The sequence below is a fragment of the Cygnus atratus genome, chromosome 4 (genome assembly GCF_013377495.2).
Source record: "Cygnus atratus isolate AKBS03 ecotype Queensland, Australia chromosome 4, CAtr_DNAZoo_HiC_assembly, whole genome shotgun sequence".
Taxonomy (NCBI): Eukaryota; Metazoa; Chordata; class Aves; order Anseriformes; family Anatidae; genus Cygnus; species Cygnus atratus.
This window is the reverse complement of record NC_066365.1, coordinates 50,759,169-50,786,130: the sequence shown is the minus strand read 5'-3', so window position 1 is coordinate 50,786,130 and position 26,962 is coordinate 50,759,169. Positions and strand designations below refer to the sequence as shown.

At 41.2% G+C, this 26,962-nt stretch overlaps 2 protein-coding genes across 5 annotated transcripts in view; one reads left to right on the top strand and one right to left on the bottom strand.

The window, feature by feature from the left end:
- ATP10D (ATPase phospholipid transporting 10D (putative)) overlaps positions 1–3,294 on the top strand; it is a 44,907-nt gene extending 41,613 nt beyond the window's left edge. For 2 of the 4 annotated variants that reach the window (XM_035550112.2, XM_035550123.2), the window contains exon 24: positions 1,566–3,294. In XM_035550112.2, coding sequence (XP_035406005.1) covers positions 1,566–2,037 — 472 coding nt within the window. In that variant the 3' untranslated portion in view covers positions 2,038–3,294. The remainder of the gene's footprint in view (positions 1–1,565) is intronic. The other 2 variants (XM_050710606.1, XM_035550133.2) reach the window with 2 other exon arrangements.
- Positions 3,295–9,736: 6,442 nt separating this feature from the next.
- Positions 9,737–26,962, bottom strand: part of CORIN (corin, serine peptidase) — a 132,892-nt gene continuing 115,666 nt past the window's right edge. The window contains exons 17-22 of the mRNA XM_035550654.1: positions 22,479–22,601; positions 17,871–17,920; positions 16,550–16,724; positions 12,271–12,542; positions 10,479–10,612; positions 9,737–9,919 (exon numbers count right to left, since the gene is read on the bottom strand). Coding sequence (XP_035406547.1) covers positions 9,737–9,919; positions 10,479–10,612; positions 12,271–12,542; positions 16,550–16,724; positions 17,871–17,920; positions 22,479–22,601 — 937 coding nt within the window. The remainder of the gene's footprint in view (positions 9,920–10,478; positions 10,613–12,270; positions 12,543–16,549; positions 16,725–17,870; positions 17,921–22,478; positions 22,602–26,962) is intronic.

The window sequence follows — 26,962 nt, the reverse complement described above, 5'->3', positions numbered from 1 at the left end:
TTTATGGAGCTGTAAACAGCCTAGGTAGGAGAAAGGTTTTGGGTTGCTGACTGCTTCCAATTTACAAGTATACCATTTTGAACAGTGGCAATGTTTTTCATGATGAATTAAATGCAAAGCATTCTCTGAATCACTTTCGCTCTCCCCATGCCAGTACCCCAGAACATTTATAGCTGTTCTAGCTGATTCAAGCTCTTCCCAACTGATGATTTGATAGACTTGTAACAGAATGGCTGCTGTCACACGTACATTTTTTTCTTGCTTATTTCTGCTGTAATCTTTTGTAAGACGCTGAAAAGCCTTCACTTGGAGCTATGAAGCTAGAGGGTGTTCTACACCTTCTCACCTAAGACTAGGACTTTCACTGGAGTTTTTAAGGAGTAGGTTTCCTACAGAGAGGTAGACGTTAAAGTCCTTGTTGAATCTGAAAACTCACTGCAGAAGTCTATGATTAAAACCTTAGCCCAACCTAAGCCACCAGGGAAGTTAGTTCCAATATGAATTAATCCTAGATTTTCTTTACGGAACATCACTTGTATTGCTATATTGCTGGTGCTGCATGTGATGCTTTATTTCTTTGGTCTTTGCCTTCTTGTTCTTTCTTGCTTCTGTTCAATTCTCTGGCTCCTGGAAAAATTTAGAAAGATTTTAGAAAGGTGCTCTGACTACTGCCCCCAACTTTCTAGGGCTGTATGAGTGCCGTATTAATAATGTGAACCAGCAGTGATAAACATCATCTCAGTTTGAAGCATGATTTTTTTCTAGGCCTGATACCTGATATATTTCTCTATATATTTGCACTGTTCAGGGAAACTCTAAACTGAGCACTGACCTTGATGGCTTTTTTCCGGGGCCTGACATTTATCTGCAGAAAGCTCCATTTTCAGTGTAGTTGGGACCCTGGCTCTTCACCAAAGTTGCAAATGCACATTGCTGCAGTAACTAGAGAGGCTGAGAGAGCTGGGGTTGTTCACCATGAAGAAGAGAAGTCTCCAGGGAAACCTTATAGCAGCCTTCCAGTGCCTAAAGGGGGCCTACAAGAAAACTGGGGAGGGACTCTTGGTCAGGGAGTGTAGTGATAGGACAAGGGGTAAGATCTTTAAATTAAAAGAGGGTAGATACAGTTTGGATATAAGGAAGAAATTCTTCACTCAGAGGGTGGTGAGGCACTGGAACAGGTTACCCAGAGAAGCTGTGGATGCCCCAACCCCAAAAGTGTTCAAGGCCAGGTTGGATGGGGCTTTGGGAAACCTGATGATTAGTTGCAGGGGGGTTGGAACTAGATGACCTTTGAGGTACCTTCCAATCCAAACCATTCTATGGTTCTATAAGTCTTTGTGCAGGACAGAAAAATGGAAGCATCAGCCTTTGAAAATGCTCGTTTTTCTGGTGCAGTTTCTGACCTGATAATTTATGCTCACAAAATGGCACCAGCAAAAGCATGTTTTAGAGGCTGCAGCCGCCTCTAGGTTTACATGAATGGTGTTTGGTTTTCTTTAGTGATCCTGGAAACGGTTTTGAGTCTACTTCTAAACAGCTTATTTGAAACTGTGTTTATTTTGTAGATATTTGCTGAGAGTTCTCCAAGGAACGTTGTTTCCGTCTCCGGTGATGAGAGCCAAGCACCTTGACAAACTGATCCCTGAGGAGCAGAGGGAAGCAATTAAGAGATGGAAAGATGATTGCATTGTGAACTGTAGAATGGAGTTCCAGGTTACTTCTGGGTCTTCCAGCTCAGCCACAGGTGCTGTATCAGAGGAAGAAAGCATTGCCAGTGTTTTGCCAACTTCTAAAACATCTTTTCAGGCCTGTTCAAGAGGGAGGTTAGTGGAGGAAGTCTCCTTATCAGACATTCAGGATGAGTCTGGGAACACAAACAGCCTGAGCTCTGATAGGACTGTATTTCTGAATTTATCAAAGGAAACTAATTCAGACTCCTATGGAACTAGTAACTGCTGTGCCAAAGTCTCTCGGCGTACTTCTGAAGAGGGCAAAAGTGCCATTTCCCTAGCAGGTTTGAACACAAAGCAGGTTTGAATTGTTTTGTGTGCACAAGCCGGTTTAATGTGATTTACAAAGTTGGAATGTGAACTATTGAAAATCCAAGAATAATAACTGCTGATGTATGCTACATTGCGGTTTTGTTTTCTTCAGCCAAGGAAGATGATGCACCCATTTGCTTAAAAGCTTTTGTGTTTATAAAGCTTTTCAGTAATTTATTAAGACATTCAAGGCCTAAATGGCTGAATTTTGTTGTTTTTTTATGTAGTAGATTTCGCATACTGTTTCTGTCTTTCATGCAACGTTGCATAATGCCTCTTGGTGTTATAGACAGGACATTGTATGAATTACAGATCTGTGGGATCTAGTTCAGGTAAGATTCACTCTATAATAAGCCACGCTGCTCCCTTGCATTGCTGTCTTAAAATTGTCATATTGCCTGGGATTCATGGCATGCTGAAGTATGCAGTAAGCAGAAAGCCTGGGATGCTGTGTTTTTAGTTGGTTTGTTGCAAGACTTCTCAGTGTTTGTACATAGCAATTGTTTTAACCATTGTTGTCCTGCTCCTCCACCATCTATTGCTAAAACTGTCTCACTGCTGTCCAAACTCAACTTAAACCGTTAGGAAGGTATCTTGGAAGAGACATATAGCTCCCATGTCTCCCTCACCTTCCTCTCCCACAGGAGGAGAAAATTCTTGTGCAGCTTTTTATTCTCCATGGTAGTTCATCCTCCTGCTACATCCTTTCTCTTTGTCTCCGTGTTCCCTTTCATGTCATTCACACTGACTGGACTTCTTTTCCTCCTCACCCAACTTGTATGTTGGCTGCCTGAATTTTCTCTAGATTCTACCTCGTGCCTGCACTGGAAAATCGTCTGTAAGTGGCAGTGGGTAGCTCCCATGTGTCTACAGGCACAGCAACTTGTAGCTGATGACATTTCTCTTCTTGACTCTCAGGTGTTTTTACATTCTTCCAGACTTTTATAATAAACAACAGTAAGCATCTGCAAAGGCTACTCAAAAGTATAGCCATTTGCGAGCCCCACATTTGAGCTCTGTTGCATAAATATCTTGGAGATGTCCTGTATCTGCCATTTCCCCACTGCTCTGCAAGCTGCACAAAAGCTAGCTGAGATGTGTGTGGCTTATTTCTGGAGTTCTGACTGTCAAAAATATTGCCTCCTTTTTACTTCTCTGCCCAAAAATTTACATGGCCAATTTATGGAGGAATTTAGGAAATTGTTTGTATCCACTAGCACCTGTTGAAATAAACTATTTCCTCAAACTTTAGCAGTTAATGAATTATTATTACTGAGCCCATTTTTTGTTATGTTTCATTCTAAAACTTTCAGCTTTCAAATTGCCAAGATTTGTCTGTTTATTTTTAGACACCAAGTTTGGGGCAAGAGCTCTGCTTTTTAATTGAACCATGAGTTTTCCATGCCAATGATCAACATTACATATTCCACATCTTCTAAGATCTCTGAAAGAATTTAAACAAACGCTGTGAGGTCTAGGACAGCTGCTGCTATGTAGGGCAGATATTGAGGGCATGCTAAGTTCATTCAAACACAGGTCACCACATGTTGCCAAAAGTTTGAAACGGTTCTGTTTTCAAAAGGTAGAATGTAATTCGTGCTGACTCCATCCTTACTGCTAGTGAGGAGAAAAATATCTTTTTGTTTAGCCTGTAGAGGAAGACCAGTGGAAGGAGCCAGTGAGACAGGCGTTTTTGCAAATATTTTTTAAATTTGATTCAACATATGACAAAATAGTTTTTGGTAAGTTCTAACATATGTTTAATGTGCACATTTGAAGTGAAAGCAGATGTTCAAATTCTGAGACAACGTGTCCAGACTAAGTTGGTTCACAGTTATGATTTCTAGGTGTTTGCCTGTAGTATACTTGCTTGTTGCCCTAGTGTTTTTTGCAGTTGGGGAACATTATTTACAGGACCAGATTTGGAAAGACTTGAGGAGAAGAGAGAGGGACATAGCAGCTGGGGTTGACTTGCCAGGGGTGGACTCCAGGTGTCCTGACTGAAACATCTCAGCTTTCTCTGCAAACCATGGGAACCGTGAGGTATCCTAGAAGATGCGAAGCAGCCAGCAGGTAGTGCAGGGAGGTGAGCTGGTACGAGGGCAGAATCACACAGGGGTGGACTTGCTGGGACATAATGAATGCCGGAGTGACCTGCTGTGCTCCAGCAGAGCTCCAGGGCAGGCTCAGCTCTACCCATGTCATTCCTAGCACAGGTTCTCCTGTTGTAAAGAGCTCCAGTGCTTTCCTGCCCTGGAAGTCAAATATTGGTGTTTCCAGTATCTCACCTGAATGTTTCTTCTGCACCTTAAATCTATTTCCTCTCTTCACTTGTGTGACAGAAAAGAGGTGGTTATCGTCTCATCACAATAACCAGTGATGCAAGACTGTTTCCACCATTTCATTCAGTCATTCTTTTCATCACTTTGGATTCTCTTGTTCTTTCTGTTGTAGTGCTAGCTGAGAGGATCTAGCGGAGAGCACGTTCTCTGAACTATGATATCCTGACCTGCTCACTGTCAGCAAACTGACACTGAGTCCAAAAGGCAGGTTTTGGCAGCTAAGTTTCAAGCGAGTTAGATATTTGAGAGGCAAAGAGTTAGATTTTAGCACCCAAAAGAATGGTGAAGTGTGCATTAGTGATGGAGAGGTTGTGCTGTTGTGTGCTTTTGAAGAATCAGTAAAGGGACTAAGGTACGTTGCGCTCTCATGGGTGAGCTCTGCGACTCTCTGTGGTGACTTACAGGCATTCTGGGCTCGGCTTTCTCCCCTTCCTGTCACTGTAGAAGGGAGCTGGGTGACAGCATTGGACTGAGCTGCACTCCTTGAGCTTAAAGCACAGCGATCCATCTGTTGCCTCTGCTGCAGGAGCAGTGCCTACAAGGAAATTCAATAGGTGGGTGATCTTTAAGTCTCAGGAGTTCACGTGTATCATATAAAAGCTGTAAGTACTCAAGATCTTTCCAATTCTGACTGTAAGCTGTGGCAGCTAAATAACTGCACCAAGAAGCACAAGTGGCCCTCTGCTGTTAGAACTAGGGCCAGCTTCATGTCCTCCAGCCACCTTCTTGTGCCTCTGGGACATTGAATTGCTGTTGGTTGCCTTTTTACAAGCCCAGTCACCCCACTACTCAGTGCTTAGTTCTGGTGGGGCTTTCAAGATGTATTCACAAATTGAGTGGAGGATTATTTCATCAGTGTCTCAGAAGTTCCAGACCCTGTGGATCGCCTTGGAATTTCAGGTACTCTTAAAAACTTCCTCTCTACCAATGATACCACTGATGGTGAGTACTTTTATACCAGTCAAAGTGGTACAAAATAACACACACAGCATTTCATTTTTTTTTATTGGTGTGTTGTTTCACTGATGGTGCACGTAGCTTAAAATTCTTCACTATAACCTAGGTATATATATGCTTTCAGAGGACTTTGACAAGCCAGACGAATGCTAAAAATACATTGTGTAAAACCTGATCTTTTGTTTTTTTCTTTCATTTGGTGGACAAACAGCAGAAAAATGTAATGGCTGTCTGCTGTGATCACTTGCTATTTTTACTGAACAGGAGATGAGGGTAGTGAGTCTTTAATAAAAGCTTCACAATTTTAATTGGCCATATCTAAAGTGGTGCCAAATGAAGGGTGCAAGTGAAACGTTCTCCCCTTGCTTCTCAACAGTTGAATGTTTGTTTTTTTTTGCACTGGAGACGTCACAATCCCCTGCTTGCTTCTGCAATCCTGCACTTAGGCACAACATGACCTGACTTTTCCATTTGGAAAACAAGCTTTTTAAGATCCTCTCACAGGTGTCTTGCAGATGTCATAAAGGAAAACACAGTGTCTAAAGTGTTGGTTGTCAGATTAAAAAAAAAAAAAAAAAAAGAAAACAACCTTCGGGCTCCCATCCCAACTTTGTAGCTACACTTAGAGCAGCTTTAACTCACAGGTTGGTGTGCAATATTTGAACCACAGAAAAACACTTTTTTTTTTTTTCTTTAATTTCCCCAGCAGCAGCATGTGCACCAAGCATTTGCAGGTGGCAGTCAGCCCCAGCCTTTATTTAGCGAGTGTTTTTGCAGCCCAGCAAGCTCTGGCCCGTACATAGGGCACAGTTTGAGCTGAGTGGCTGACCCAGGCTGTGGTTTTTCCCTTAGCGCCGCTGGCTGCAGCACGGGGCCACGGAGGAGCTAACACAGAGCACCCCCTGCTCCCGCCAGCCCTGGGTCTGCTGCTGGTCTGAGCAGCCCATGCTCTCTGCAGGAGTTAATGGTCAAGTTCTGGAGGTGACTGTATTAATAACGTTCCTGTAGCTGAATTTCAGTGTGGCTTTTGTATTACTAGTTTTTGTTTTATCCTGGTTATTTTACTCCCATCCTCATGGTTCTGCGTACCTTACTGCTGACTGCAGTTAAAAGCCAAATTTTAACTCTTTCATGTTTCTGCGTGCTAATATTTTTATTTCAGCATGTGCACATGTTGAAGTACAGCATACTGGTTATAAGGAGATGATAGATATTTATTTAAACTAACTGTATTCCTGAGGAAAGCCATAGAACAAAATGTGTTCAGAGAAATCTGATTTTAGTGCTTTTCAGATTTTTCGGTCTTGAATAGTTGTTGGCAGTGGTGTTCTTGGTAATGTTCTGTATACTGGAAGCACACATGCAGAAGAAGCCAGAAGTTGTACAGTGGTTGTAGTGCCAAAACCTCCCCAAATGCTGTAATGCTTAAAAAACTAGATAAGGGTATGCAAACACCATTTCAAAGCTATTTTTCGGCCTTATTGCTAAAGTTATAACTTTATCCTGAATCTTTTCACACCTCCGAATTGTCATAGAGTCTCTGGAAAAATTAAGACACATTTTGAACAGAGAAGTTACTTGGAAAATGATTGTAAATTTTTATTAGTACAGCTAGAGAGAAACACATCTGTTTGACAGTGAGGCATTGCTTCCATTTGGACGTACAGCTGTGGTAGAAGTAAAACCAACAAATGTGTTACCTTGCAGTGCGGCTACACTTGTAAGAGACACAGCATAGTTGTGATCATAACCATTATGTCAGCACGCGAGGAAAGGTTTGATACAGTGGAAGGAGGAATATATTTGCCTATTTCATGTGCACACATAGAAAAAAGCAGTATAAAAATACATTTATAAAATTACAAATTTCCTCTTTACATGGAATGTTGTGGCAGATAGAGTTGTGGGGAAGGAAAATACCCTGCTAAGACCCTGCTGCTCCCTCCTAAAGCCATTGGGCTGGGGTAATGTTTTCTGAGTGATCCAGAACAGGACAGGGCTGGAGTGTGAGTTTAAGCAGGACTCTTTCTTGTTTCCTGGGAGGAGGGACTGCTTGGAAACTGGTGACCAAACCCAGTTAATTAAAATGCACTATTACTTTATGTATTATCATTTGGCAGTGCCTGCCCTTGGCAGAATTCCAAGCAGCTAACCGCTTCACCTGGTGAAGGGCTGTCAGGCTGGGCTGCTCGTTTCACAGAGCACATCCTGGCTTTTACCCATAGAAGGCAGACCTGGCTGAAATCTGTTACAACAGATCCTGGCCCCAGAGAAAAGCTAAAGCAGGGGACCAAGAGCTGCCGTTTATGTACCCTTGAAACAAGGGCATCAGTAACCTGCTCCATATGCAGCCTACCTGCACTGGAAAAATATGGCCACAGCTGCTTTCTCCCTGGGGAAAACATTTATATGTTACAGTAAAAGCAAAATCTTTAATAGAGAAAGAAAAGAAAAGTAATAACTAGGAAAGTTTTCTTTCTGAGCATGAAACAGTGATACCATAGTCATTTAAATTATTTCAGAACCCATAACATAAATACCGATTATTTTTTAATAATGCTCTACAGAGTGCTGTCTAGTATGTCTAACATTAGGCATGTTAAAGGAAAAGATACGGAAATAAGAGGTAAAACTTTCACCAAAGCAATAGTCAGGTCTATGTAGGTGAGTTGTAATGTGATTAATAGTACCTGAAGTGTCCATTAGTTGGCTCTTCTGGTGCGTGTTTCCACACATGGCAGTCCTGGTATTTATTGACAAGGCCCTGCCATGCTGTCATGGGGACGTGCCAGAGGTAGCAGCGAGGGTAATTACATGCCTCAGGCTGAGTTCACAGGGGACTAGGCACAGCACTGAAAACATCCAGCTTTTAGACGCGTTGCTCCCCAGTGAAATTCATCCTGTAAGCCTTAGCTTCCTGACTCCTCCTACTCTGGCCTCCCAGAAAAAACATGAGATGTGCAGAGCATCACCTACAGCAGCCGTAAGAAACACCTCCCTCTAGCACCAGAAAGAGGTGCCAAGCTCCACTGTAGGTTTTTTTTTACCAGACTCCTGGAATCGAGGCTTAGCCTCTTGCCTGCTAGGCAGAGCCCTCTGCCATCGAGCACCTGAGCAGGGCTCTCTGAGCCTTTGCTGATGAAGCTATTGTACTTTGCTTACCATATTTCTAATTCTCATTTGAGCAGAAGCTGGGATCCAAGTCTTTTTTCATTCAGATTTCTTCTTGCCTTTTTCTCTCTCCAGATTGTTTAATCTTGTTCAGCAAAATGAAACTTTCAGTGGAAGATACTAAGATACTAGAAGAGACCTATCCAAAAATACTGTTTCCCAATATTATTTCCCAGTATTTGCTCACACTGTATCTTTTTTACTTTAAAATGTACATTTTCTGCATCTCACCAGGTGCTCAAACTAGCTTACTCTTGGGACAAAAACTGTTGCAGTGACATTGCCAACAGTATTGTTTTAGAGGGTTAGATTGTCAGTGCATGCTTTATAGACTGAACACACTATACAAAAAGGGGAAGAAAAGCCAAAGGGGCATAGGTTTGATAAATATGCTACTCCATGTAGTGCAGTCAAGACCTGGGCATTTCTGGGCACACTGAGACATGGAAGCTTCAGAAAATTAAGCAATAGAAACTTAAGTAGAATCCATCCAAAGAGGCTGAACAACAAAATTTTGGTCTCAGGTGCCTCAAGTAGTAGTTATAGGCCTTTTCGCCTACTGGTGCCACCCAACACCCTGCAGAGATGCCCAAGCTGGCAGTGGGAACAGGAGCTGTGGAGTCAGGACAGTAAGAGCCGTGCCCGTGTCAGCCACCCTGAGACAGGCGGTGTTGGCTCCGGCACACCAACAGCACAGGGCTGTGCCCCTTCGGAGACCTGCACTTGTACTGATATGCCCTGGGCGAGGTGGACACACAAGCTCAGCAATCTCTTCCACACCCTCCAGCCCGTGGTGTGGCCTCCTGTCGGCAGCATCTGGCCGCACTGAGTTCATACCTCATGACAATGAGTGTGAACGCATGTGCTACTGAGTGAGTAGTATTAAAATAGGTTATTTAAAAAGTTTTGCTAGTCTGTGCTACTGCTAAGTTTGAATATCTGAAAGGCAGAAAGTGGCTCTTTCTTTTCTTTTAAGCCTTTTGCTGTGCTCAGAATAGCACCACAAAAGTTAAAAGAAAGTCAAAAAGGATTATTAATTCTACCCCAAAGTATATTCACCAGCAGAGGGTTGACCATTAACGTACAATGCATATTCCATAGCTCCACAACAATAGAAGAGGCTGAAACTCCTTTTCACGGAGCTTCTGGACTGCAAAATCTTCAGTATTGAAGTGCTGTTTCCATTTTCCTTATGTCTGTCAGCACAATTCTTACCATCTGGAGTTAGTTTAGCAGAAAGGTGTGGATGTATATTTGTCTTTCAATCCACTCAATAAAATGTGACACATTGCTGTAAACTCCTGGTCCCAAAACCTTGGAAAAGCAGACAGAGCCCCAAGATGTTAAACCAAACAAAGTCCAGCGCCCTGCAGGTTGCTCACATACAAGTGGTCCTCCGCTGTCACCCTGCAATATGAAAGAAAAAAAAAAAAGTCTATAGGGGCTACACATAGCCAGCAGTCATATGTTAAAGCTATGCCAGTTTCTAGGGTGATTTGCCTTTACTAAGTAACTAAACTTTAATCAGCTGTTAAGACTGGCTGCTCTGCTGAACTATGTAGCAGCATTCAGTGTTACTGGTATTTATTCCCCATTATAACCATACAAAAATGTATCTGCAAATGGCTCATACTAGTTTTAAGATGTTAGCCTAATAGTTAGCTAATACAGATAAACCTTAGACTGTTCAAGCAGTATTTCATTACCACAAACTGAAGTTGATTTCAGATTCACAGAATCAGAGGTATTGAGGCTGGGACTCCTGGAAGTCATCTGGTCCAACCTCCCTGCTCAAGCAGGGCCACCTACTGGTTACACCAGTAATAATGAAAGTTGGGTTAAAATGTGTAAATAGACTGTTGTCATTTTTATAGTAGATGAAGTATGCTGTACCTAGTAAATGTCACAGAGCTTTGATTTCTAAAAGCCTTTCTAGCTGTGAGTTTCTCCTTAGAGAGAAGCTTACCATGCAAGAGTCCACAGTGCCAGACTCAAAGCCGGCACACAGCATCCTGCTGGTGATGGTTTTCATGTCAAAGTATGACTGGCATTGTTCTAAGGAAATGATGCGAACTTCTCCCTCCTGAAGCTTAAAAGGCACTGAAAAACAGAATTAAGCATTAAACTATGTACCCATGGACACACAAATATTTATCTATGATGGATCTTTGAGATATGACAAATATTTCCATTAAGATAGATTTTAAGTATTACTTAATATATATATATTAAATGTAAGGAGAGAAGGTCTCCCCTCTAGCACAAAGCCCCGATGAAGGGAGGTGCTTTTTTGCACTGCTGCATTGCAGGATTCATGACTACTGCTCCTGAGCCAGGAGTATACATGCTGCTTTCTGGAGAAGGCCCAAGCACATGGGAACTGGTGTCACGCTTCCACTTTATTGTGTATTTTCAGTGAGACTGAGGAGGCAGAGCACCTTTGTGTGGGGTGTAACAGGACTTTTAAGATGGGGGTGGTATTGGCTGGAAAACAGTAATGAGAGATGGAGGAGAGAGTCAACTCATCACTCCATGGCAGGATCCTGGTGTCTCTCATGGTCAAGCCTGGTATAAACACAAGCATTTTGAGTTACATTTGGGTAAATTTGACCTAGTGTATCAGGGAATCAGATTTCAAAGGTTACTGGAATTATTTTAGCATATCCAGGACTTCTTCCTACTGTGAACAGCTGACAGAGCTCAGATTCAAAGGAAACCTGTTAAACCTAGGGTATGAAGTACTAAATCCTGTGTAGCCAAGATGGTTTTTGCAGCTTCATAACATAAAATCTTTAAAAGCAAAATTGAAACCATATTAGAGAGCAAAGAAACTTTTCCCACTTACCAGAGGTACAAAAGCATTCTGTGTTATTTTTTTTTTCCTGCATTTACCTAAAAGATAGTTTTAGATGGGTAGAGGTGATTGTAAACAGCATATTCCTCACCAATGTAATACTGTTTTTGCCAAATGTAAGACCAGGCCACTAGGGGTGGAGCAATACTTAAACGAAAAATTCCTTCTCCAGTGTACAGAAAAACACCCTTCCCTAATAATTGCAATAAGAGAGAAGGGAGAAACACAATGGACAGAGCGTAACAGCGTTGGGGCCAGGACACTTTGCATATGATGCATGCAGGATCATTTTGGCGAGACAAACATTTACTTAACATAAATGTTCTTATAATGGGACCCAAGGATTTCAGTGGCAACAGAGCATGAAAAACAGAGCAACATTTCTGTTCAGAGAAACAAAAACAATTCTGATTATGCCCACATGGAACAAATCATGCCACAAGCCTAAAATGTGACACAGAGCATTGAGTCAAGAAAATGTTCATTTGACCTATATGAAATTGCTTTCTGTGCCTTCAGCTTTCACTGAACAGTGTTACTCCCTGGTAATGAGCCGACACAGTTCTTATCTAAGTACAGTCCTAAATACAACCTAAGTGACTACAGTTATAATCAATTCAGGTCATTTTCTTGATAGGAGTTTCTAGATGCTCTGCATTTAAAAAAAAAAAAATCAAGCCACTTGTCTAAATATGGATTGAGGAACATAAATTTAGACTACTTATTTGAAAAACCTAGTCTAGTAACAGCTGGCTTTCCTCCATGAGTAGTTACAGTTCCTTAGCATTTAATAAAGTCCAGCATTAGCATAAATGGATAAAGCATTGCAATGGGGTCACTTATTGGGTTAACCCAGTAGGTAGTTGATGTGGTTTTCCACAATTGCCAAAAGTATTCATCTTACTTTTGTTGCCCATGTGTCCCCAGCCTGTGATGTAGCAGTAGGTATCTGGCTGCACCAACTGTTCCTTGCTGGGCAGACAGACAGGTCTTACATAGCTTGTTTCATTGATATCTTCATCTAGTTCTACAATGCTGATATCATAGTCCACGACTGCTCTGTTGTAGCGCGGATGCAGGATAATCGTCTTCACTAGTCGGGTCTGCATGAAGCTTGAGGGATGATCAAGATTGCTTATCCCAAACACTACTTTCCAAACAGCTGCGTTTTCTCGCCTTTGTTTAAAAAAAAAAAAAAAAAAAAAAAAGGAAAATGGGAAATTTCAATTGAGTTCTTTTTAATTTAAATACCTGGGATTTTTTTCTCTGACTTTTTTGATATTCTATTTTACAAAATTTTTTATATACAAGTGCTATAAGAAAACAACTACTTAGGCATCATTACTGGCAAAAAAAAAAGGCAATGCGTTCCATTCCCTTCCTGCTTGCTACTGAAATAATGCAAGCTCACAGCCTAAGATATGAAACTACCTGTTATTTGCCACATTAAATGCCAAAGGTTCTCAAAATCATCCCTTGGATCCTGCCCAACTTCTTAGGTGCTCACTGGTGGGCATGTACCAGTTTGGGGTGACAGTATTGTTCAGTAGTATGCTGCTCACAGCAGTAATTCAAGCTGAAGTCCCAAAGGAGTCTTAAAGATACAATTCAATTATGAAAAATAAATCTCTTTTATGATGGCATGTGAAAAGTCCCTTATTTATTGGGCATCCAGTCTGTGCTAAGCATACTCCCTATGCCTAAGATCAAAGGTTACTCTGACTCTTACACACAATTGTTTAAGACTCTGTTTGCAAATATCCACGATCCATAAATAAATAAAAGATGGATAGGCTATTAGTAGGAAAAACGAGGTCCATTAAGACACATAAGAAAACATTAGAGGTTTAGAGAATCTGGATTATAACTACTAGTAAGTCACGGGTTCCTAATTGGTCTGTGATTCTAAAAAAGAAAAAAAAAAAAAAAAAAAGGTCTCTTTTTTGGAATTGATGTAACTAAGTTCCCTCAAAGAGACTGAGGCTTAGTCAGAGCAATCTGAATGAAAACATGCAGAATTTCAGCTTTCTCACAGCATTCAACAGAATTGTCATTCCTATAATTTGGAAAGAGATTCAGTTGCTAAATAAAGACTTTTTATCTAAGAGTTCCATGAGAATTCTGGTATTTCAAACTATAATGGTCTTTCTACCATCATGACCGATTTGTGAGTTATTCTATGATGTTTCAAGTCAAAGTGCTAGGAATATTCACATCGTATTGTGTTTATGAGCATTGAGAAAGAGCATTGCTCGGAGCAATGAGAAGTCAGACAGAATGTGTTATCCTACTACAGTCAAGAAAAAAAACTTTAATGTCTTGGATACTTTGGTGTTAAGCATTTCAAATTGATCTGGACAAAACTATACTAATAAAACCAGCAAAGGACTCTGTGTTTAAAGCAGCTTCTTTCCATTTGTAACCTCTACAGATATTCATAGCTATTTGCATTAATATTGTTTGCTGCATTACTGATGCATAGTCCTCATGTTTTCGATCCCAGACGTCACAAAATATTTTTTGTCTAGTGCACCAGAGCACTTTAAAATTTGTTTTAATTGCCATCTTATCTTTTTGGCTTGCTAAATTTTTAAATACTCTGTATTTAGAAAACTTTTTGGCATCAGGAATGATTTTGCTGTGTCTGTAGGAAACTATACTAAGAAAGAATTTAAAGATTTCAGGCCCCTGGGAACATATCCTCAATCTCATCAGAGAGGCAGAAGAGAAGAAATATTCTTCATATAACTCCTCAAGGAATTATTAAAGCAAAGTATCGTAATACTTGAAAAACTTATTGCCTCAATTTTTTCTACTTTAGGGTATTTAGAATACAAATGTGAAAGAGACATTTACATAGAATCAGAGAATCATCTAGGTTGGAAAAGGCCTTCAAGATCACCAAGTCCAACCATAAACTTGGCCTACAGACTCCCATCAGTAAACCATGTCCCTTAGCGCTGTGTCCACACCTCTCTTAAATACCTCCAGGGATGAGCACTCCACCACTGCCCTGGGCAGCCTGTTCCAATGCTTGACTGCCCTCTCCATGAAGAAATTCTTCCTGATATGCAATCTAAACCTCCCCTGGCACAACTTGAAGCATTTCCCTGCATCCTGTCACTTGTCACCAGATAAAAGAGACCAACTCCTTGTTGCAAGCTCCTCATTGCTCTCTACAGCTACCTGAAAGGTCTCCCCTCAGCCTCCTCTTTTCCGGTTCCCTCAGTCGCTCCTCATAACTCTTGTTTTCTAGTCCCTTCACCAGCTTTGTTGCTCTTCTCAGAACATGCTTGAGCAAGTCAATATCCTCGCAGTGATGGGCCCAAAACTGAGCACAACATTCAAGATGAAGTCTCACCAGTGCATGTACAAGGGGACAATCCTTTCCCCAGTCCTGCTGGCCACACTATTGCTGATGCAGGCCAGGATGCCACAGGCCTTGCTGACCCCCTGGGCCCACTGCTGGCTCATCTCTGGCTGGCTGCTGACCAGTGCCCCCAGCTCCTTTTCGGCCTAGCAGCTTCCCAGCCACTCTTCCCCAAGCCTGTACCGCTGCATGGGATTGCTGTGACCCAAGTGCAGCACCTGGCACTGAGCCTCACTGAATGCCATGCAACTGGACGTGGTTCATCGATCCAGCCTATCCAGAGCCCTCTGCTTTCCTAACCTCAAGCAGATAATGCTCCCACTCAACACGGTGTCATCTGCAAACCTACTGACGGGTGCACTTGATCCCCTCATCCAGATCATTGATAAAAATGCTAAACAAAACTGGCCCTAAAACTGAGCCCTGGGGAGCACCACTGGTAATACTCTGAGATCACACAGCCCACCTTTTAATTGAGATCACCAGAAAAAGTTCTTCCAAAGGTAGAGGAATATGCCAGACCCTGTTTAGCTGCATTTAAAAATAGACTGAAAAGAAGAGAAATTCCTTGCACTGGACCCAACATCTGGTGAATGCAATATTCTCATTTTATTATACAGGTTTAGCATTCTTAGTTTAGAAGGAAAGTTACCTAACTTACTCTTTTAACCTTCTGGTTATTGCTTCTATTCTTAGTTCTTGAACATCCTTAGGGCATGATAAAATTAGCAGTTCATGATACTGATTTTGATAGCCAAAACTGCGATTTCTCCTGTGTTATTGCCCCTGGCATTTACATAAATAACCTTACAGCTTGAGATACTCACACTATTGCCTATCTGACTTGTCTTCTGGCTTCGGACACAAAAGCCACAATCCACAATTTGCCCTTACCACAATTTATATCAAGAGCCAGGGGAAAAAAAATAAAATAAATATCAGTCAAGAGAAACCAACGTACATCATCTTTTCCCATCCTTACCACAGAATTTCTACTGGCTTATTAAACAGAAAGAAAGGTGTTTAGCATAGTCCAAAAATTTCCAGTGAGCAAGTATCAGTTTTAAGCAGGATTAAGTACTGGTGACAACCATCTAGCACAAAAGTACTTGCTAACTAGAGCAGAAAACACATTTCAATTGTCTTTAGAAACATGATTAAACAACTCCCATACCAGAGAAAACAAATAAGGTAATGCACTTTCCTCTAAAGTCTGTGGTTCTTTAAAAAGAAATATTGGTTACCAAAAAGCTAACAATGACTAAGATAATTCCTACGCCACAAAAACCGCCTCTGCACTCCAGAGCATCCTCCACAGGACCTCCTATACCATGAAACACTCAGTAGTGGTTAATACCGACTGATTAATACTACTGATGGATTATCATAATCAAGCCATGGGGAGTTTATAAATCAGAAAAGAGAGTGAAATTCAGTATATCAATTGCAGTGTCATTAAATATTCATGTTTTAATGGCCACAGCATTTTTCCAGACATTTCTGTGCTGGTGCCCAAAATTGTATATTGTAAAAGAGCTATGGAATTCAAGTTTTGATCATTTTTTTGGTTTCCTGATGAAAGTCAGAATACCTTTGTTTACCTTTCATCAGTAAAGATAGCAATAATAAAGCATGTCAGAACCTAACCTGATGCTGGTTTACACCATTTACTCTCTCTTGTAGTCTCTAAAAGCAGCCCTCTGTAACTGCTTTTTTCTGCAGAGGTCATCACCTGCTGCCAGTGTGTTTGGTAGTAAACCTCAAGTTACATCTAATTTGTATACGAACAGCAAACTGTCTGAGCTCCTCTCACCCTTCGAAGCAGTGCGCTACCGTCAAGACCCATCTCTTTGCAATCAGAACACAGCCACATATGTGTCCACTCGGCTCACTCTGCAGAGAGCACTGCCACGGCCACCGGCCTGGGCGACTGGTCCTGCCGCCAAGGATCCTTTTGTTCATGCGTGCAGCTGGGCGACGGCCACAGTCTGGTGAGAAATAGATGCAGAAGGGAGTTACTCCTTACCACAGACACACAGCATGCAAGACCTGGAAGAAAACTGGGCACAGAAGACTATTAACAGAATCACAAAATTACACTGAACAATACAATAACTGAAGTCATCAATAACCACACATTAATATCAAACACATTGAGCCATTCTCATTCTTCCTTTCCATCAAAGGATTTGCTCTCCTGAGATTAATTTTGACCTGCTTAGATTAAAATATCAACCAAGCTAAGCTTGGGAAGTTGACTTTCTTGAAGTAACAGTTACCTGGCTGCCCTTGGGAAGGCTTCCTGGTTTTATGTCATTGTCTTTCTGTCAGCTGCCAATGTGTTTGGGCTATTTTGTACTATCCATAATGAAAGCTTCTGGAAAATCAGTCCAGCAATAATGAGCACTTGCTTAAGCAAGTAATTCTTACTGTGTTCACCCCAAAAACTTCAGAGGGCAAGGGGTTTTACGTGTTCTTAAAGCAACAAATGTCAGAAGAAAACACCTTTAACGGGCTCCTGTGAGGTGTTATTCTCTGGTAAGAGTAGTAAATATTTTGATTACTTTCCCAAACTTTCATGCTTTGTGATTAATTCTCCCCATGTCAAGCAAATTCATAACGTATATGTTCTTCAGCAAAACTCTCCTTGTTTGTAGAACATGATTTTATTCAAGATGAAGAATTTCTGCCGTTTTTCAAATTACTTAAATCTGCACAATCTGCTATGCCTGCAGATTTTTCTGTAGCTTTCTACTTTAGGTTCCCTTGAGATTCACAGCAAAACAGATCAAAGCTTCAACTTCCAGGTATGCAGCCTAATGACCCCTCCGGTAGAAAAGAATATTTTCAGCAGGAAGTTTTTTCATATTAATTTTTGGAACCTGACTGATGGCAAAATTCATTTTGTGGGAGCTGGACTGGGCTACTGCAATAGACAACCTCAGTGTCAAAAATAAGAAAAGCTGTTGAAATTGAACAGAGAAGGAAAAAAAAAAATACAAAACTGGAGGTTGCAGAGGTCCAGTCAAATGTCAGAATGAATCCACACAAAGCATCTGCATTTTTTAAAGTATATTTAACATATCTTTATAAACAGCTTTGTCTATTTTTTCAGAAATATGCACTTCTCTTACCTTCTTTAGTGCAAAGGAGAGCCACTTTGCTTCTGCTTCGACATATCTGCCTAAATATTGAAACAAGAACATCATAAAAATCTCAACTAATTGATACAATTTTGGGTGATTTGGATATCAGCACAGGTATTGTATCCACTGTTTTGAATGAGCTGTTAAAAATTCCCCAAACCATAAAAAGAAACACAAAGAGCTTCTCATGCCAGATGACTTCCAGCATCTTTCTGGCAACAATTCAAAATATTAGTTCAGCTTTACAATGTGTTTCATGAGCAGATGCTACATATTTTGCAGACGACCTTGCTCTCTGGGCACTGATCCAGCCCTGAGCTCGGCTGGGATGTACAGTCTGTCAAGTCTTAATTTATGGCACCTGAAAGCACAGAGATTGCTATTCTCTGCATCCTTACAGGCGAAGGATGGGGTTTTCTTTGAAATATATTTGATGAAAATTTTTGCCCAAAAAGTTTTGGTATTTTGATGAAATCCCAGGAAGCAAGTATTAAGACAAAAAAAAAAAAAATCCTGTTGAAAATTTTCAGATGAGAGAGCAAGGAAGTGACTCTTTGTCAAAGGAGTGGAGATCCTTGCTAAAACTGAGAGCACTGTTGCTCAGCTCTCTGACTGCTTATTTCCATGACTTTTTAATTCATACCGTATATGCATATGTGCTTTTTAGAGGCAGATCCAGAGCTGAATTAGACTGTATACATGGATTACGTATTCCCCAGGTTATTCTTTGAAGTAATTTCGGTAGGTGGGCTGTTACTATAAAGTTGCAACTATTTAAAAAGAGGCTAAATTTAATTTTAGGTCATATATAAACGTGGGCACAACATCTGAGTGCCAACCATCACATTATCACCAAAGTCTCAGGCCCTGATCAGTGATTTGACCAGGCCTCTGCTCCATTCACATGCTGTGCAGAACAGTCTACTTTCTGTTCTTCTTCAGGCTGAAAACACAGAACATAAATTTCTGTGCCTGGAGATGTATGACTAATTTCAGGAATGGTGCTTGGCTTTGCACCATTTTTAGGGGTATTTACACTGCATAAAAATATACAGAATATAATTTAGACCAGCCACACTCATGAGAATCATGAGAAGGAGGACTAAGGAGAACCTCCATCCTTTACTGGATGCAGGGGGAAACTTAGTGACGAGAGATGAGGAAAAGGCTGAGGTGCTTAATGCCTTCTTTGCCTCAGTCTTTACCAGAAGACTAGTTGTTATTTGGATACCCAGTTCCCTGAGCTGGTGGAAGAGGGTGGGGAGCAGGATGTGGCCCTCACAATCCACGAGGAAATGGTTGGTGACCTGCTACAGCACTTAGATGTACGCAAGTTGATTGGGCCGGATGGGATCCACCCGAGGGTACTGCGAGAACTGACGGAAGAGCTGACCAAGCCCCTTTCCATCATTTATCAGCAGTCCTGACTATGAGGGGATGTCCCAGTCGACTGGCGGCTAGCAAATGTGATGCCCATCTACAAGAAGGGCCGAAAGGTTGACCCAGGAAACTATAGGCCTGTTAGTTTGACCTCAGTGCCAGGGAAGCTCATGGAGCACATTATCTTGAGTGTCATCACGCGACACTTGCAGGGCCACCAGGTGATCAGGCCCAGTCATCATGGGTTTATGAAAGGCAGGTCCTGCTTGACTAACCTGATCTCCTTCTATGACGAAGTGACACGCTGGGTGGACAAGGGAAAGGCTGTGGATGTGGTCTACCTTGACTTCAGTAAGGCTTTTGACACTGTTTCCCACCGCATTCTCCTCAAGAAACTGGCTGCTCCTGGCTTGGACTGGCGTACACTTCGTTGGGTTAGAAACTGGCTGGGTAGCCAGGCCCAAAGAGTTGTGGTGAATGGAGTCAAATCCAGTTGGAAGCCGGTCACTAGTGGCGTCCCCCAGGGCTCAGTACTGGGGCCAGTTCTCTTTAATATCTTTATTGATGATCTGGATGAGGGGATTGAGTGCACACTCAGTTAAGTTTGCAGAAGACACCAAGTTAGGTGCGTGTGTCGATCTGCTCAAGGGAAGGAAGGCTCTGCAGGAGGATCTGGATAGGCTGGACCGATGGGCTGAGGCCAACTGTATGAGGTTCAACAAGGCCAAGTGCCGGGTCCTGCACCTGGGGCACAACAACCCCAAGCAGCGCTACAGGCTGGGAGATGAGTGGTTGGAAAGCTGCCTGGCAGAGAAGAACCTGGGAGTTTTGGTTGATAGTCGACTGAATATGAGGCAGCAGTGTGCTCAGGTGGCTAAGAAGGCCAACAGCATCCTGGCTCGCATAAGAAACAGTGTGGCCAGCAGGTCTAGGGAAGTGATTGCCCCCCTGTACTCGGCTCTGGTGAGGCCGCACCTCGAGTACTGTGTTCAGTTTTGGGCCCCTCACTACAAGAAGGACATTGAGGTGCTCGAGCGAGTCCAGAGAAGGGCAACAAGACTGTTGAGGGGTCTGGAGAATAAGTCTTATGAGGAGCGGCTGAGGGAGCTGGGATTGTTCAGCCTGGAGAAGAGGAGGCTCAGGGGCGACCTTATCGCTCTCTATAGGTACCTTAAAGGAGGCTGTAGCGAGGTAGGGGTTGGTCTATTCTCCCACTTGCCTGGTGACAGGACGAGGGGGAATGGGCTAAAGTTACGCCAGGGGAGGTTTAGGTTGGATATTAGGAAGAACTTCTTTACTGAAAAGGTTGTTAGGCGTTGGAATGGGCTGCCCAGGGAAGTGGCTCAGTCACCATCCCTGGAGGTCTTTAAGAGACTTTTAGATGTAGAGCTTAGTGATACGGTTTAGTGGAGGACTTTTTAGTGTTAGGTCAGAGGTTGGACTAGGCGATCTTGGAGGTCTCTTCCAACCTAGATGATTCTGTGATTCTGAGAATAAATTACTACCCCCCCACACACACTGAGAAGTTTATTTGACGTGACCTCACTATGGGTGAGACTATATCTTTTGCTACTCTATCTTGTAGCTCAGAGGCTCCAATACATCCCTTCTCACATATTTCCTAGCAGACCACTTTCAAATATGGCAAAGCATCTTGAAAGTCCTTTGTACCTTAGTGACCAAACAGAACATGGTTTTGGACCTGCCTCTGCATCTTTTCACAACCCAAGATGTTTATTCTTGATTTAATCTGGAGAAAAGCATTTAGATAGAATCATAGAATCATTAAGGTTCGAAAAGACCTCCAAGATCGTCTGGTTCAACCATCCCCCTACCACCAATGTCACCCACTAAACCATGTCCCTAAGCACCATGTCCAACCTTTCCTTGAACACCCCCAGGGATGGTGACTCCACCACCTCCCTGGGCAACCCATCCCTATGCCTGACTGCTCTTTCTGAGGAGAAATTTCTCCTAATTTCCAACCTGAACCTCCTCTGACACAACTTGAGGCAGTTCCCTCTTATCCTGTCACTGGTTATCTGTGAGAAGAGGCCAACCCCCCAGCTTCCCAAACCTTTCTTTCAGGTAGTTGTATAGAGCAATAAGGTCTCCCCTGAGCCCCCTCTTTTCCAGACTAAACAACCCCAGTTCCCTCAGCCACTCCTCACGGGACTTGTGTTCCAGGCCCTTCACCAGCTTCGTAGCCCTGCTCCAGGGCCTTGATGTCCTTCTTGTAGTGAGGAGCCCAAAACTGAACACAGTACTCGAGGTGCGGCCTCACCAGAGCCGAGTACAGGGGGACAATCACTTCCCTGCTCCTGCTGGCTACACTAGTCCTGATAAAGGCCAGGATGCTGTTGGCCTTCTTGGCCACCTGGGCACACTGCCGGCTCATGTCCAGCTGAGCATCAATCAACACCTCCAGATCCTTTTCCTCTGCACAGCTTTCCAGAACCTGGATGCTGGATACTCTTAGGCTAGCGGAAAAGTACAGTGAGAAAGGAAAATAAGTAAAAACAAAAGTATCAGGCTCCATCTTGTAATGTCCCTTTTTCTAGATGAAGAAATAAAAATGGATTTAAATGAATGGGGAACATACTACTGTGGAACAGAACCAGCACAGAACGGAACTGTTGGAAAGCAAGAGTATGCACTTGTAGACACAATCCTTTTAGTATTCTTCTGCTGAAGGAATCAGCCATTACGGAAAAGCTTTCCTGCAGACAACAATGGAGAAGAAGGAATCTAGGTGTATTCCTCAGATTTGCTTCTTCACACATATATTGTACCTCTGCCCTCTGCATTTAGCCAAGTCAGTCTTCTCTTGTGAAACAGAAGAATGTTCTGTTGAAGAACAGTGTTATGAAATTTCCTTCTGGCCATTTGAAAGAGGAGTAGGGAAACAATGAATCTGTTTTTTGAAGATGGATTAGATGGCTCTCCAGTTTTTTGTCATGAATGTTTACGTTAATTGACTCTTTAGCCTTAAAAGTCACACTTCGAATGTTTCGACCACAACTGAGGCCTGGCTTCTTGTTACCAACTACATGTTTAGTAGAGCTAATTAAAAGAAATATACCACTGTATAAGGTCAGAGGAGCTGCTAAGTAAGCTTACTGTAAGAGGATATTGTTCTGCTGAAAAACCTGTGATCTCTCCAAGTGTAGTGACTACCCACAACAGCGAAATAAATCTAATTTACCTATCACTTACCCATTCACTAGAAGTGCGTGTAAAGTTGATGCATTCTTATTCTTCCAGTCTGGGTGTAGATTCAGCCACTTTTGGTGCTGTATTTCCTCATCTTCTAGTACAATTTCTGTTGTAGGTGGTCCTCTGAAACAAATAAAAGACATTCATAGACTTTCCATTAAGTTCCTATGTTACAATTATGAAAGGAAGAGGCCCTAATACCTCCTGTTCACTACAAAAATAGAGAGTAGAATGTTATGTCAAAGCCACGTGTAACAGAATCATAGTTAGGGGAATGATATCACCCCAAGAAGCCAGGCCAGCTAATGTACTACTGTCACTCTCATTGTATTTTCTGATAAAAAACAGAATCAGAATCAGGAACAGCAAGAGCTTTCTGGTGGAATTGACTATAGAGCATACATTGAAATGTTTCTACATTTTCCTGACTCCATAAGTACAGCAAATAGATCTTCATTTGTGGAAGAGGAAAAAGTAAAAAATATTTCCTTGCATTCCTGTCTTTGGAAGTCCATTCAGATATAACAGTAAAGAACAATCTGAGTCTTGTTAATAATACTTTGAACTATCTCTAAGGCCAGGGTGTTTGACTTTGTAAACAGAACAAATTACAGATGATGATGTCAAACCTGGCCTCCTGCAGCAAATTAACAAGAATATGAAAGCAAGTTAGAATGATTCCACCAGGAGATGTTTTCACACCTCCACTTTCTCAGTTTAGGTGTTGCCTGATAAACAACTGAAGAAACTGTTTTAGTAAATCTCAGCTGCCAAATGGAAAAAAAAAAATGTATTTTTGAAATGGCTGTACTAGTCAGACAGCTTTCTAGCACAGAAACAGCCACGATTAGCTATCAATCCTCGTCAAAGAGAAGGGCTTCCAAGGGCTGCTCCCCTGAACACTGGTTATGGGCCAAATTCTAAGCACTGGTTTGTGGAAAAGAGAATGAGAGATGTTCAGAAAAACTGAAATATCCTAAAAATCACCTCTGAACTCAAGTCTCTCATGACAGTACCTAGCAATGCCAGCCAGATAATCAGTTTGTCTTAGAGTCTATCTTTTCTAGTATTACCTGTATTTGTTTTAAAATATTTACCAAAGTATGTTGTCCTTTACCAGCTGATTACATAAATTAACAAATATCAAAGAATTAAGATTTATGATAAAGTTGTCAGTGCAACCACATGGAAATAATGTGGTCTGAAATAATTAACAAAGCTCTGAGATCCCACCCATAGGTCTTGCCTGTTACATGACTTATTTTTCAGAGCCTTCTCTGGTCATTATTAAGCAATCTCAGTCCATGAGCTACTACCCAGAATGTGCAGCCAGATAGTAACAAGTATTTTTAAAGTCTGTACTTTTTCTCATTGAGAGAAAGCTATTTTTGCAGCAAACATCTTTTTCCGTCATTGCCTGCTTATGGAAAACACATAAAGCTCCCCCCCCGCCCTTCATTTCCAGCAGTTGCTTAATTCCCACTCTTTCTCCCACCAGACATACACAAGCTTACTTTTCTCTTAAGATGACACGTACAGAGATATATTATATAGCTGTAAACAAGTGTCTGACCTATAAAATATGCAACTCAAAAGGTTCAAAAAAGTACAAATATCATTACCATCTGATGGATCCAAATCTATACTATCCCAACAACCACATTATTTTGTTGAAACCTACAGCTCATGATGCTGTAATCATTATTAAACAAACTCATTTCTAAACTAGGGCAACAACCTACAAGACACTTAAGCCTGTATGAAATTTTATAATTATGAACATAACATGTTTTATTTAATAAAATTATGGCTATGCTTTTTTTTCCCTTGGTGGTCAGAGCTTGATGTAATACACTCAAAACCAATATGCCCTAAATTATGTTTTCAGAATTCCTTCTAAAGTTTCTATCCTACCCCTCCTAGAGCTGTACCACAGAATTTCTTCTGTGGACATGCTCTAAAGAAAAGGGAAGATTCATTTTTCAGTGAACACTGCCACTTCATCTCATAGTGTATATTTTCTTCATAGGAATATTTTCTTTTACTTAGTTTCTTAGAGACTCCAACAATGTTTTTTAAGTTATTAATGAATGATTTAGAACAAAATAAGGATATAGCTGCTAATTACTTTAATACATCAAACTAAATTAGCTTTCTTTCCAAATTGAGGTTGAAATTAGCTGTCTTTCCAAATTTTTATTTTAATGGCTTTCTGAACTTGACCTAAATTGATTCAGTCTGCACAAAAATCGTGTTTGTGGCCATATTTAATATCTCTCAAGTTTTCAGACAAGCCAAATAAAGAACCTTTTTCATAACACATTTTCAGAAAGCTCTTTCAATTCTTTGCAAAGTTTTCTCTTTTTTCCCCCTTTTGTTTACACATAACAGAATAGTTTGTTTTGTGTTTTTTTTCAGAAACTTGGTGCTGATTTTACACTAATGCGTTTAATTATTACCTACATTGCAACAATAAGCAAAATTGAAACCATATTTTTGTGACCGAAAGCATATTTATGTAGAATTCAGTGTGAGGTTTGGGGGCCCCTCAGTTCAAGAGGGGTATTCAGAAACTGGAGAGGGCCCTTTGATGGCTTCTGAAGTATTTAGGGGCCTCTGACACTGATGCACAAGGAGGTGCTGAGGAAACTGGTCTTGCTTATTCTTGTGAGGATAAAGCTAAGAGCCCTTGGCACCTTACAACTACATGAAGAGGAGTTAAAGTGTGATGGGATCAAACTTTTCTCAGTAGTGCCACATAGTAAAACATGGGTAACAGCCTAGAGTGGCAGCTTTGGAGGTTGATAGCAGATGAAAGGAAATACCTTTCCACCAGGAAGGCAGAGCAGCCCTGGAAAACACAGGCTGTGTCAGTCTCTCAAGGTTTTCAAGACTTGGCTAAACAGAGCAGTGACTAATCTGATCCAGTGTTGGTAATAGTCCTGCTTCGAGTGGTAGATGGACTAGGTGATCTCCAGATGTCTGTTACAATTGGGATTGTACAAACACAATGTAGTAGACAGTACCTATGCTGAAGAGCTTGATCTCAAAAGAACGTGAGAATTACTCACAAAGGTTTTTCCACACATTGGAGCATAACATTACAGCAGAGTCACTGATACATCACTTAAATTAGGCTTTAGTGATATATGCAAACACAAGACATTCATATCATGGTAACAATAATGCAGAGCTTTTAAGAAGTGATTTTTGGACCAGATCCTCCACCAAACTTTAAAAGACAAATTACAAATCCTACCTGAATCCGTGTAACTTTCTAAAATCTCATGGTGATATTGTGATGGAACCATTTGGGTACTGAAACACTTCACTAGGTTTTTGTTGTTGTTTTTTGTTTGTTTGTTTTTGGTGGTGGTGGTGGTGTTTTGTTGTTGTTGTTTTTAAGACTGATGGTGTTCTAAGAGTCCATTACTTTACAGACAACAAAATTTAACTGGCTGTCTCATACGGGTATTGAATATCTGTAGTAAATCTTTATATTCTAAAGAACTATAATAAGACTTCAAAACTTTCAACCACTCAGTGAACACACTTTCGGTTGCCTGTAGTCTTAGTCTACAGACTTCTCCAAGGCCATATCAAAAACATTATAGTAAAATAAATTTACAGTATACTCATTACAAACAGCAATATTTATGTGTGTTTTTTTTTCCCCTATAGATATGAACTGACTGATACACCAAGCTCTGTGGTAAAAGCTATCACATTCACTCAGATTTTTATGAGATCCTCTGCATTGTTTTCAACAACAAAATGGTATTAGGACCTCTGGAAAAAAAAATCCACAAGGCTTTCTTTTACTAAACAGTTGACCAAAGCAAAACTATCACAGAAAATTCAGCTGAAAGGAACCTTATGAGGCCATGTGATCCATTCCCCTACCCCAAAATAAGATCAACTATATCTAAATTATCTCTGACAGATATTTGTTTACTCTGCTTATAAAAATGTCTAATGATGGAGATTCCTCAGCATTTCTAGGCAATACATTCCAGGATTTACAGTTAGCAATTTTGTTCTAAACCTTCCTACCTGTCATTTAAGCTTATTACTTGTATCTTATTCCCCCTGGAATAGAGAACAGTTTATTCCTTGCTTCTTTGCAACAGCCTTGTACATATTTGAAGGCTCCCATGCCTCCTTCACCCTGATTGACAACAGAGTTTTCAGCCTTTCTTCACAGAGCATGATCTCTAGGTTTCTGGTCATTCCTGATGACCTCATCTGGACTTTTCCCATCTAGTCCAAATCTCACACAAGCTGAACAAAACAGAGGGATTATACTGAGTGTTGTATATAAACATTCCTGACTATATACATAAATACCATATTTGCTTTTCCTATAGAAGTAAGGTATTGTTTCCTTATGTTCATCTTCTGAGCCACAATATTTCCTAGTCCCTTCTTTACAGTATTCCTGTCTTGCCAACCATTCTCCATCCTGTACTTATTCAATGTGTTCC